At 49.6% G+C, this 12,568-nt stretch overlaps 3 protein-coding genes and 1 long non-coding RNA gene across 4 annotated transcripts in view; 1 reads left to right on the top strand and 3 right to left on the bottom strand.

Moving 5' to 3' along the window:
• Positions 1 to 18: 18 nt before the first annotated feature.
• Positions 19 to 6,510, bottom strand: LOC126570218 (uncharacterized). Its single transcript, XR_007607828.1, has 3 exons — positions 6,432 to 6,510; positions 4,682 to 5,044; positions 19 to 128 (listed from the first exon to the last, which is right to left on the bottom strand). It is a non-coding gene; the product is annotated as an uncharacterized LOC126570218 (long non-coding RNA).
• Positions 6,511 to 7,294: 784 nt separating this feature from the next.
• On the bottom strand, positions 7,295 to 9,454 carry LOC126569061 (arrestin domain-containing protein 2-like). Its single transcript, XM_050225867.1, has 4 exons — positions 8,866 to 9,454; positions 8,593 to 8,772; positions 8,106 to 8,291; positions 7,295 to 7,953 (listed from the first exon to the last, which is right to left on the bottom strand). The coding sequence occupies exons 1-4, from the start codon at positions 9,448 to 9,450 to the stop codon at positions 7,777 to 7,779; spliced, it is 1,128 nt and encodes a 375-aa protein (XP_050081824.1). The 5' UTR covers positions 9,451 to 9,454; the 3' UTR covers positions 7,295 to 7,776.
• Positions 9,455 to 10,442: 988 nt separating this feature from the next.
• On the top strand, positions 10,443 to 11,718 carry LOC126573267 (pyridoxine/pyridoxamine 5'-phosphate oxidase-like). Its single transcript, XM_050233239.1, has 3 exons — positions 10,443 to 10,584; positions 10,650 to 10,806; positions 10,907 to 11,718. Exons 1-3 carry the CDS (start codon positions 10,539 to 10,541, stop codon positions 11,427 to 11,429), a joined length of 726 nt encoding a protein of 241 aa, XP_050089196.1. The 5' UTR covers positions 10,443 to 10,538; the 3' UTR covers positions 11,430 to 11,718.
• LOC126573264 (diacylglycerol kinase eta) overlaps positions 11,574 to 12,568 on the bottom strand; it is a 52,314-nt gene continuing 51,319 nt past the window's right edge. Inside the window, exon 15 of the mRNA XM_050233237.1 lies at positions 11,574 to 12,568. This exon is cut by the window's right edge and continues 4,692 nt beyond it. The gene's annotated coding sequence lies outside the window, so the exon portion shown is untranslated.

Here is a 12,568-nt window from a genome sequence, read left to right as displayed (position 1 = left end):
TCGCTCCACCCCCCACCCCTACCCTCTCGGCTAAATGTCGATGATGAGCGACGATGAGGCGAGGCCAACTGTTGCTTGAGTGTTGGTTGGCTTACTCGCCACTGGTCAGCGTATCCTCCTGTGGCATTCTGTGACAGAAGAAAAAAAGGAAGAAGAAATTGAAAAAGATGCTAAAGGTGCTGACGAGGAAAGGAACGTAATCGATGCACTGTTGCAGTTCCCTTGCCGCAACGAATGGCAACCGCACTGATGAAGTTCATTGGCCAGTCGACCGATTCATAGGGGAGCTCTAGCAATTTTCTTTTCCCGCCATTTTTTGCAGCCCGTCCCTTAAGCCTCCCGCCCGATTTTTGCAGCCCGTCCCTTAAGCCTCCCGCCCGATACATGGTCATGCATTCCATTCCAATTTGGAATGCTGAGATGCAAACTGAAAGTGACTGGCGTGGATCCAGTGCCATTTTTCCAAAGAACAACGAGCACGTGTCTAACGCCCCCAAATCCCTGCTGGTTTGCAAAAAAGTTTGCTAATTTGCCTCATGCCAAAAATCGAACAAACGAGAAACGAGGGGGAAAATATGATTTTGCTCCATGTTAGATGGTCATGGTCAGTGTTTATTTCAATCAGAAATCAATTCCAACTAACAATTTCCCTTGGAATATCTTTAACTGTCATTGTCATTTTGGAAGATTTTGAGAATGCTATAGGTTGCATTGGTCGTAGAAAGGCAAAACAAAAAAAAAAGAAGCTAACAGAAAGATCTACAAACTTACGCTATTGTGCAACGGAGGCAGCCAATGCTATAGAGAATGCTATAGGTTGCATTCAACTTTCAATAGCCCACACAAAATCCTGTCGAAAACGAATGATTAACTCCAATGCACCAGCAGAACGTCAACATGACTTGTCAGGAGGTTGAGCTCAATCGTGTATTGTTTAGTTCTACAACAGATGTAATCTCGGATATTTTGTTGGCATCAGAACGTTTTTCTCTCCAACCGTTTTACTGTAGGCGATCGTTTTTTATGAAAAGATGTATAATGATAATAGTCCTGATGATTTCTCAGACAACTTGTGCGATATACGCAAAGAGCAGAAAGATTTCTCTTCTCTTTGGACGAAAAGCTCCAATGGTTTTTAAAAAAATGCGCATCTCAATTTGACAACTGCTTTTTCTGAGATGATCTCATAGATTAGACAAAAATTCCACAAGCCTATTTGGTACGTTACTGAGATGAATGCCTTCTCAAAAATGTTTTTGATTAGCAAAAACAAACAGCAAAGTTCTAACCAAATCAATTACCACACCATTAATCATTTTCTTGCGAGTGATTAGCTAACAGATTTATCCTAAATCGATTAGAAACCATTCGAAGAGTCTTAGTTGTATGGACTAGTGCGGAAAAAATAACACTGTAGCATAAAGTATCACCTTCACAAGCATATGAAGGAATACATCTAAAATTGATTTTGCTACTTTTGCGTTGCTATTAGCAGAGATCGCCGAGTTCAAGTGGCGTAAAAAAGCCGAAAAAGATTTTTTGGCGTGACCAGACGTAGATGTACCCCACGCTTCGTGCATGATACGTAATGCATGAACCTGTCAATGTCTTGAACTGTAGAACATTGAGATGGAACCGTTATTTGGATCGCAAATGATTTTGGAGTGGATTTACAGAAAATCATTCGTCAAATCCCACAACCGAGATGGCCGAAAGACTATGAAGCATTCCACTATGGGATCTGCTTCCCCCGGGGGAGTTGGTTCACTGCTTTCACTCCGAGATAGCTCTTCAAATGTCAATGTCAATGTCAGCGTTGTGCAATGTCGCTACCTCAATAGATACGAATGAAAAGATGCGAACGAATGAATGGTGGCTGCGGTGGCCGTATTCATCGCCGAGTAGGTGCACCTTGGTGCAAACCGCGGAATCCCTTTTCCATCTAGCAAATGTTCGGTGAGCACGGAACACATCTAGATTTTAAGTATCTTTGGGTGTGTTCGGTTGTTTTTTTAGATTCCTCAAAAGATGAGCATTCAGTATTGTAGCACCCTCTTCCCGACATCCCCCCACACCCTCCTTGCAACGCGTCATCGCGTCATTAGTGCGCTGTAGCGTTAGCATTGCAATTGCTGTAATACACGAGATGAATAGACACAAGTGTTTATCGGGCTCGCACGATTTGGTTCGCCTGCACCACAGCCGACGGCAAACATACGAAAGTTGAGTTCCACACAAAAGTGCACCATCTTCCCCAGACATCTCGTTCAGTGTTGCGGCTATAGCAGAGCCTTTCGCGGCTCTCATTACGAAAGAAAAAATCCTTTCAAAGTAATCCTTTCCATATGGAGAACACCACCACCACCGAGTGCAACATTTCGATGTTTGGTTTGGGTTATTGAAAAGAAGAAATATTGCTGTGACTCATTAACTTGGGTTGACCACAAAAAATACGCAAATAATGAAATACTACAACGATTGAATACTGGCTCGAAGGCAAGCTCGAGTCATTTACAGATAATTTGAAAAAAAAACATTTTTCTTACGGGTAACAGCAGTGGAAAAAATATAATGCGTCCGCTTAAATTGAACAAAAGACACATCGAGTCACAAAAAACCTTTTGTTTTTCATTATCGAAACCAAAGCAAATCGGAAATGCGGCAGGCATAGGAATTTTTATTTCTTCACTTTTCGTCAAGCTTATTGGAGAATGTAATTCAATTTAACACGAAAAAAAACACCATAACTAGCACATTGCTTCACACAGCGACCACCAGCTCCTGTGAGCTGCTGTCAGCTACCGTCTGTTCCTCACAGTGACAAACGGCATCCAAAAATACATGAATTTAGAGTTTTAATTGATTGATCCGATACCGGAGCCATAGCCCCATAAAATACACTAGGCGATACGATATCATAACATGAAAAACCACGGTCAGCGCAGTAATGACTTTGTTCTAAGCACCAGGACCCAATTTTATTGAAAAGATTAAGAATCTTAAAAAAAAGCCCACGAACAGTTTTCGGCAACGTCAACGCACCAAGCGGATCATGCGGTTCAAGGATGCGGCGCTGGATAACGAACACTAGCTTCAGCAGCAGCAGAGTATCGAAGATGAATCAACGCTTCTGCCACGAAACCACGAACCAGAGAGCCCACATTGAACGGCAGCGAACGGCGATGGAGCCAGCATCCGGAGTGGCACCTAATAGCACCTGATCGGCTCTCTCCGTCTCCGTGACAACACTTCAATCTCGCCAATCAGCAGCCACCGCATCGAGCGCATCCTCACCGGATGCCGGTTGGTTTGCAGACGCACCACCCAAAACTTTCCTCATCCATCCCTCCCCGGGGGGACCTCTAATACTCCTTTCTTTCCCACGAACGGACGCTCTGCCATTCCGCTATGTCTGTGACGTTCATGTAGATGAATGCGAAGCAGCAAACTCTATCGCCAAGGGAGCTTTATCCGGCCACTTTGCCGCACTTTACATCAATGAACTCGTCGGACTCAATCATACGCCAGCAATTGTACTGGTGCAACAAAAAGGGATCGTCCGCTAGGAATCTTATCGTGGCCCCTCACATCCATCGCGATGGTGTCGACCACCACGTTGATGGTGGCATTTTGCGAAACCTGCTGAGCGCTAGGTCCCATCCGCAAATAATGGACGCAGCTTGCGGGTCTGCCCATCATCATCCGGGCTGCGGGATCCTGGGATCCGGACAACATCATTTAATCACCATTTTATAACCTGTAACCACCGGAGATCAGCCATCAGCCATGCGGTCGGACCGGTGCGTCAGAGAAAGTTTCGGTCAACGTCGTCGTCATTGGCGTCGTCGTTTCAACGGTATTACAGCCCAACCATCCAGCCTTCGTGGCCAGCGCACCTCAAGGGACTAACTGGGATTTTAGGGGCAGCGAGACCGGAAGAGCCGAAGGGCTATTAGCGATTAATTTACCAACTTCCTCGTTTCCCATCTCCAACGGTCACCACCTGGACCAGTTCAGCGTGAAATATGACTCCGAAGGCCGACCACGAACACGAGGTGGCCACCCTCGTGAAATGTCCCACCCTCTCCCGGTGGGAGGACGGGCGTAAACGACGACGGCGACGATGACGACAGAGACAGAGAGAGAGAGAGAGAGAGAGAGAGAGAGAGAAGGGTCAGCGGAATGGAGAAGGATGTGAGCGAGGAGCTTAATGGAGGCTCATTTGGTTTATGATGCGAAATGGGACCACCAGGGCTCCGCGGTCATCTTAGCGCGCTATTAGTGAGGTACGGTGCCACCGCAGACCCACGCACCCCCCCCCCCCCCCCGCATTGTGGTCCGGGAGGCAATTTCTGCTCCGTGAAAGGTTCAGTCGCGAGCATTGGCATCTCATGTAAGTGCGCGAGATGCGATATGATTGTGGCTGTTTAGCATCGGTATCTCCTAGATTGGTTTATTCCAACACCTACCCTCTCCACACGGCACCTTTACTCACGGATACGGTTAATGGTGGCATTGACCTAGACACCAAGCAGCAGCAACAAGTTGTAGTCGTTGGAGTATCGAGACGTATCAACGTGCGAGCCCCGGGTGTATTGAAGGCGATGGCCAATTAACGTTCGATTGCTGTTCGTCCTCCCCGTACAGCCGCCCTACTCGTTCCCTCGCTCATCGCCCTTACCTCTCGCTCATGCAGAGCTTCCTGCTGCTACCTGTCTGCTCCCTCGCTCCAGTTCCGGTCGTTGGCAACAGTGCCAATGGCTCCTTGGATGCTGCGGCTGCCCGGTTTCGTCGAGTGGCTGGTGGCAATGGGCGCCGCCCACCCTTCACCTGATGCTGTGGCACAGAAGGGATGGACTGGACCAGGGAGCTGGGAATATCCGTCCCTGAATGCCACACTATATTCCTAGCACTTCAAGCACTTCAAGCACTTCAAGCACTTTTATGGTAATTTGGAATCATAATCAATTTCACCAACAGCAACAAAAAAAAAGCCGAATCATCACACCGCGTACCTCGGGACCTCTTGCATCTTGCACCTTGCCTAGTGACTCGAACAGAGAGAAAGCACAACAGTTACACAGCGTTAAACAGCGTCACACACTTCGGCTCCGTCGGTTCTGCGGCGGACATGAAGAGCTGAACAGCCGCAATCGTCGTGAGCAGCACTTTTGTTCATTCCATTTTACTTCCACTTATGGGCACACAACACTCAGGACAGCTAGGGAAGCGCCACAGAACCACGGCCGGAACGAATGATGAAGCACCGCATCATGACCTCTTGCTCCCCCGCGGGGGGAAGCTGGAGCTGCAGGTGGAAGGGAAAGCAGCAGACGAAGCAGACACAAACACACATACATACAGAGTAGGAACACGGGAAACGGTGAAAAGTGGAAAACTACCAGCAACGGCACGGCGCCGGATGCACATCGCTTGGGAAAATGGAATCATCCATAATTTAAACTGCCTTCAGGGGTTGGGGGGGTGGAAGCGAAGCTAGTGCCACACAATAATGCCCGTGTGCCCTCACCACCATCACTACTACCAGTAATACGCCATTAGTCAGACGAAGGACGCTCCACGCCGCTGCTGCTTCGCTGGTTGGCGTGCAGCTGGTGCGCGCCTTGAACGCGGTGCATCCGATGACACTGTCGCACACACGTACACTGCAGAGGACACTTGGCACTATCACACGTCAATGCGCGGTTTTTGAGTTCGGTGAGAAAGGCAGAGCAAGAGAGCGGGAGAGATGGAAAGGGTGATACTCTCTGGTTCATGCTACTTATCCACCAAAGGTGAAGGCGAGGTGGCGATGCATTTCCTTCGTGAGTGTTCGCGCTTCCGGTTCGTGCGATTCCTTCCGGTAATGGTACAGGGAACAGGGACAGTGGATGCACATTCTCGCGCACAAACACAGACACACAATATCCAGGAAGACGACTCCAGGAATGAACTCCAGGAGCCGTGAACGGGAAAAGCGTCGTCGGAAAAGAGGAGCCACCAACTTCCAACTTCCAGGGTTTGAACGAAGGGGTTGAGGGGGGTGCCAGTGGTCGATGTGCTGCCAACGACACAACACAACACTCACTCTGTTCCTAGCAAAAACACACAAAGGGCCTTCAGGGCGGACCTGCCTGCCAGCAACAGAAAAAAAACGGGACGCTCGCGCTTATCACTTGCAGCCCAGTAGAAGTTTTCCTGCATTCCTGGGAACGTGGCCGCGCTGGTGAACGACGAACGCATCGTCCATCGTCAATCTGAGCAACACATGGCCACCAGGGTCCTGCGGTGACGTACCACCACCAACACATGCACCAAACGAACTCGTGTGCGTAAAAGGAAGAGTACTGCTGGCAGGAACGGAAGTGACCCGAACGCCGGAAATGGTAAGTGTAAACAGTGGTCTAACCAAAAAAAAAAAGAAAACTCACAGAACCACAGGTTGCGGAAACACTACGACAGTCACTCCCGGTGTGCAGCAGAGAGGACACCGATACCGACTAACCGACGTCTCGACGCGAACTGGCCATCCGAGCGACACCGGAGCCACATCCACCGAGGGACAACCAACGACCACCATCGTCGTCGTCGTTGTTGCTATCGAAGCCGATCCACACCGAACAGCGAGTGTCCTCGTGGCCCGAGGAAACCCCGAACCGTGGTCCTGAAGCGAACCGTACTGAACGCTCGCCGATGGAGACGCCTTCGTTGTTTGTTGTTGTCGTGGTCTGAGGTTCACTTCCCCTAGCCCCGGCACCACCACCACCAAGTGCATCGCATCGACCGAGTGTGCCAACAACAAGGTAGGACAATGTATAAAAAAAAAATGGCCACGCCACCAACAGCGACATAGTGATGCAATGTAATCGAATTGTACAGCCTGGCGCAAACCGACAACGCCGCTGCCCGCCACTCGTTGATTGATTCCAAAGGACATTCCACAACAATTACTTACTGCAAAAAAACGGTCAGAGGCCAAGATGCTTGGAGGGCGCACCCCCGGGGGGGGGGGGGGGGGATCGGGAATCGCGAAAGTTTTGTGGTCGATCTGTGGGGCCTCGCATGCTACTGTCACGTCACGAGCAACGGGAAACTTTAATGATTCAATCCAATTACGGTGGCCCACCGCACCCACCGGTTCCGGTGAGTGAAAGTTTAGTTTACGGAGAGTATTTTCATGAATAAATTATCAACCACCAAGGACCAGCATCCCCCCCAGGCACTGGCATCAGCATCACGAGCACACAAAGTAACAGAGACAGAGGTCCAAATGGAGGTTTTCCAATGGGTTTATTTGGCTAGAAATCGTCCACCGCATTTGAATAGACCGAGTGGTGGTGGTCATAGGACCTGGGTGTTGTGAGAGTGAAGGTGACACACCGTTTTGCACAGGCAACAGGGGCTCTAGGGTTGTGTTGGTCCGCTGGTGGAGGCTGCGAGAGAGAGAGAGAGCCGAGGTACCGCAAAGAGTTGATGGCAATGGCACAGCTCGCCTGTGCCTTGTGTGCTGCTGCATCCTAAAACAACACCCAGCGAGACGGCTCGCTGGACGCTGACACTTGACGCTGGCCACTTGACGTAGAGCAGAGCCTGAGAAGCTGTAATTGTAATATTCCGGGAGTACGAGTAGCTGCTCCTACGGTGATTCAATCGCTCGGCAAACAAGGGAAGAATCGTGTAAGAGTTTGTGTGCGGTACCATAGCAACGTCACCGGTTCCCCGGTTCGGTAATATGATTAAAGTTTCAAACGTGGCACCGGAACCGGCACCGATGGGCTAGTGCAGCACCTCGAAGGGGGTACCACGGGAGACGGGCAGGGCGGCCGGGTACTGCACATAGTTGTCTACCCACTCCTGCAAGTTTTCGTCGTCCCGCCGGAACGGATAGGTCCCGAGCGTGATGGGAATTCGGATCGCTTCCTGGCGCTCCATCAGATTCGGTTCCACCAGCACCTGCCAGCACCAGGACGGATGTGTTGGTCCCACACGGACGCATACATCACGCCCACGAAAGGAAGAAGAAGAAGAAAGCATCAAATTAAACAGTATTGTCCTGGCGGACGGTTGGTGACTGAGTGGAGCGGCGCGGCGCGGCGACTACTTACGCAAACACTGTACTGCACCTTGATGAGATGGCAACCGAGCAGGTTCGTCGGTGGTAGTGGTGGCACCGGAAGGTGTCCATGCTGCAGCACATCCCTGCTACCGGACTTGATCTTGTCTCGCACAATCGCATCCAGTTCGCGCCGCTCCTGGTGTACCAGCTTGCCGTGGACGAAGTACTGTACCGTCTGCAAACGAACCAATGGAGGGAGGAGGGGAAGATGAGCATCGGATTTACATCCCCTAACCGAGGGTGTGATAATTGAGTTTACACCGTGACGTGGACAACGACAACGACGACGTGACGCTTCACTTGGCCGATTCGATTAAGCTCAATTGCATCAAGCTCAAGCAGCAGGCCGCTCGGGCTATTCGGCTAGGCCCCGGAAAGCGACCAACAGCGCCCACACGCTGTCGTCGTCGTCGTCGTCGCCAGTGTCTTCGTCAGATGCGTAGGATGTACGTTAGGTTTCATGCCGGGGCGCTTACCTCGATGAGCGCATATTTGAGCAGCTTGACGGTCACGTTGCTCCGGTTGTATACCTCGCCGGTCAGCAGAATGCTCTCGCCGGGCACGTACGCGCGCTTGTTGAGGCCCACGTTGCAACGGATCGTACCACCGATCACGCCGACACCAACGCGATGATCGACGTTCACCTCGAGCGGACTCTGCCGATGGAACGCGAATGGAACGCAGCCACCCCCTTATTAGCACCTTTCGATGTATGTATGTGTGTACGTGTGCATGTGGGTGCTACTTACACTCAAGATCGGCACCTCGAGGTTGAGGTCGATGGGATTGAGCACGATGAACACCTGCTGGTTCTTGTGCGTGATCCCGGACGTTTCCTGGAGGCTGGACTTGCAGTAGTACTGTACCCAGCCGTGCCGGCCGAGAAAGGTGGACGGCAGGGAGACGGGCAGCCCCAGCTTGAAGGGAAAGCAGTGGATACCGGGCGAAAGCAGGATCGGTTTGTTGTCGAAATCGTCCAACAATTTCATCCGGAAGTCAATGTAGTTCTCTTTGTCGTACGAACGATCCCGACGGCGTGCCTTCGGTACGTGCACGGTACACTCGCCAAGGACGTGAAAGTGGAGCCCAAGGACAGCCGTATTGCCCTGGGTTTCGAGAAGCACACGACCGGATAGCACCTGGCCCGGTAGATACAGTAGGGTGCCCCGGTCAAGCACGATCTGGAATTTGGTTAACTTCTTTGACATCCTGCGGCCGCCAAGACGCCAAGTTAAACCGGGAAGCACTCTGTGAACACAACGGACCGTGCACGAGACACACCGAATCCACACTGAAAACGGTTGGCCTAGTGCGTGGCCATTACTGCTGTCCATATTCGTAGAGCAGGTTTGCGCCGATGGTGGTGGGCGTAGCGAGTGAATCCGATTGCCATTGCCATGGTTGTGTCTCCTCCGAAGCGATTCGCGGCGTGCGCTCTGGTGCGGAATAATCTAAATGAGAAAAAAAACCATCGGGCATCGAAAAATGATGTAAAAGGGCGGCGCAAGGAGCCGGGAACAGGTCGGTTAATGAGTAACAGTAATTAAAAATTCTCCCGTGGATTGGAAGGAACGCACAATTAGATTAGAGAAGCGCGAGCCCTATCATCAAATGCGTAGCGAGAGGACCCGCTTGAAGCAGCTGTCGGTGACTTGCCGCCAGTTGGAAGAGGCCGGAACGAGGGCGAGTTCTTTGGAAGTGCGGAGAAAAATAAGAGCACTTTAATTTTCTATATATCTCAGCGACAGCAAATTGCAAAACTAGCGGTTGTGTGATGCTTTCGCGTTAAACAGCGCATTTAAGAGTGGCAATCATAAAACTACCAAATCTTAGTTCATACAATAAACCCAAAGGAACCAAGTCAAGTAAATAAGGAAGTGCACATGAGAACCGTAAAGGTGTTCATTAATTATGAATTGCCTACGAATGAACAAAAGAGTTGCAACGGATCTTTTGAAAGACTTCGTATTACGATTCCATTTCAACTTATTATACACTCGAAAAATATCAATAAAAGTTCTAATTTGCTATATGAAAAGAGCTCGTTTTATGACCGTTTGGCTGTCAGTAATTAGGTTGGCTCTACACGCGTAAAAATTCACGAGATAATTTTGTCTTGTGCGATCGGCTCCACATGCATAGGATAGATCTCAGCCAACGAATTAGTTACGACTACGTTTTTAGAAATTACCAGAAATGAGCGTAACAAACCATTTCGACTTTGCGTTCGTACGTGTCTCGTTCCCGATTGGCCGGCTAAGTGTTGACGCGTGTAGAGGCAATCTAAGGCCGCTTTTAAAAACATCCAGAATCAAGGTCACGGGCATCAAAACAACTATCAACGCGGTGGGTAGCGGTCCTCGAATTTACGCTCCGTGAGTGAAGTGGTAGCTTAATTTTTTACAAAGTTTATCTCATCTTTATGCGGTTGCTGTCGTTGCGAAGAATGTCGTTCGTCGATCTTGCCTGTGAGTATCTTGCGCCACAAATGACCACAAAACCACAGTATCACCGAAGACGGTGCGGATTTCAGCGCTGCGAATCAAGTACAAATCGGAGAAGGAGATCTTTCTGGAATCGAGCATTGAGCGGAAGGAACCGTTCGGTTTGTTCCGGAAATGGCTGCAAGAGGCTTGCGATACACCCGAAATCATTGAACCAAACGCGATGTGTTTGGCAACGGCAACAAAGTAAGTGGTCCGTTGATAAACCGCTATCACGGCATGTGACTTAGTCGGGCAAGCCATCAAACTGATAACGAATTCTACTTCTACATTTTATTGTTCTCAGAGAAGCGGTACCGTCGGCGCGGTTTGTTTTGCTGAAAGATGTTACCGAGGAAGGATTTACCTTCTTTACCAACTACGAAAGCCGTAAAGCTGCCGAGCTGGCGGAGAACGCGAACGTAGCGCTGGCTTTCTACTGGCTTCCACTGCGCCGCTCTGTCCGGATTGAGGGAGTAGCGGAGCGTATTTCGCGAGAAGCGTCCGAGAGCTACTTCCACACACGACCACGCGCCAGCCAGATCGGTGCACTGGCCAGCCCCCAAAGCCAACCGATTCCGAACCGAGAGTTCCTGGACAAGAAGGAAAAAGCGATCAAGGAGGAGCTGGGTCCGGATAATGTGGTCCCTTTGCCGAACTGGGGCGGTTACTTGGTCCGACCACGAGCGATAGAGTTTTGGCAGGGACAAACCAATCGGCTCCACGATCGCATTCGCTTCCGCAAGGACCTGAAGGATGGTGAATCCGTTGATGGCACGTTACTGCACCAGGGTGAAGATGGTTGGGTCTACGAGCGTTTGGCTCCGTAATTAACGTGCAGCAGCAGAAGCAGCGAACCATGCGGACGTACACCGCAATCCGTCACACAATCGTCTTCCAGCACAATGAGATTGAATCATCAAAGTGGAATCAGAGGGACCGCTATTTCGGATGGAGCATTTAATCTTCTTAGGTTTTGCGTCTGTTCCTTGCTCTTTATTTAGTTGGATTATGCTGTGGTTATGGATAACGGCATAAGGCAAACGATCGCGTCTTATGCAAACGTATATTGCAATAAACATATGAAGTGAGTTGGTTTGGTTTCGTTATAACCTGATATTTGTATTTGTTTTATTGTTTCGCTCGACGAAACGAAAACGCCCGTATAGATAACGATGTCGGAGTTAGGAACAAGAAAGTGGGAGGGACCGTTCCATCCCTTGACACAAGCTAACAATGTCTGGGTATTTTTGAACCGGGTTTCATCCTTTCCGTGAGTAATCGGAGAATTTTCGATCCTTTCTTGGCGGCACGATCTACGGTACGGTACCTTAACAGGGGTCTTAGTGATGGTGAAAAGATCGTTGCTTGCCTGTCAGCTTAGATTCATTTTGCAGAAGGAAATGCATCCAGCATCGGTATGTATCACAGATTAAGAATTGAAGAATATTAACTGCTTCAAAGATGCCTCAGCAGTAACATGTGTGGTTGTGTGGTTGCGGCTTCAAATATGGTTTTATCCGTTACAGAGTTCATGATCGTTATCCGATACAGAGGTCATGATCTGACCTTTGAAATTACCAGGTATGTCTTCTTCCTATGCCACCCTCTGTCGTTCGTTGCGCAATCGCAGGATTCTTAGTTACTGAATGCATAAGCAAAAGAAGGTGATTAATCCTTCGCAAAAGACATTTAAACAACGCGTACAACTTAAGTAAATTCCACAAATTCTCTGCTCGATAGACAGTTCATATATGTGTAGAGGGTTGAAGACGACGCTTCTAGCTGTTCTAGTCCAGTAACCGGGTCACCGGTTGCCGGTGAATCCTTCGTACTTTGTATGTGATGTAGGATTACCCGTAGTGTTCGATCTGCGTTTGTTTTTTTTCGTTTTACATTTAAAATACAGAAACCAAAACCCAAAAGGCGGACTGTGCTAGCGGAGAGAGGCTATGGCTTGTGCATAAAT

Source organism: Anopheles aquasalis, chromosome 2 (genome assembly GCF_943734665.1).
Source record: "Anopheles aquasalis chromosome 2, idAnoAquaMG_Q_19, whole genome shotgun sequence".
In the NCBI taxonomy this organism is placed as follows: Eukaryota; Metazoa; Arthropoda; class Insecta; order Diptera; family Culicidae; genus Anopheles; species Anopheles aquasalis.
The sequence above is the reverse complement of the archived record's forward strand: the minus strand, read 5'-3'. Positions and strand labels throughout refer to the sequence as shown.

Excerpts from the sequence above, each read along its gene's own strand:
- LOC126569061 (XM_050225867.1), bottom strand. The coding sequence starts at position 9,450 with ATGGACAGCAGTAATGGCCACGCACTAGGCCAACCGTTTTCAGTGTGG. Across the intron at positions 8,292-8,592 it reads TCAAATATGCGCTCATCGAG|ACGGTACAGTACTTCGTCCA; the intron begins GTAAGCGCCCCG and ends GTTCGTTTGCAG. Across the intron at positions 7,954-8,105 it reads AGGTGCAGTACAGTGTTTGC|GTGCTGGTGGAACCGAATCT; the intron begins GTAAGTAGTCGC and ends TGGTGCTGGCAG.
- LOC126573267 (XM_050233239.1), top strand. The coding sequence starts at position 10,539 with ATGCGGTTGCTGTCGTTGCGAAGAATGTCGTTCGTCGATCTTGCCT. Across the intron at positions 10,585-10,649 it reads GTCGTTCGTCGATCTTGCCT|CGCTGCGAATCAAGTACAAA; the intron begins GTGAGTATCTTG and ends TGCGGATTTCAG. Across the intron at positions 10,807-10,906 it reads TGTTTGGCAACGGCAACAAA|AGAAGCGGTACCGTCGGCGC; the intron begins GTAAGTGGTCCG and ends TATTGTTCTCAG.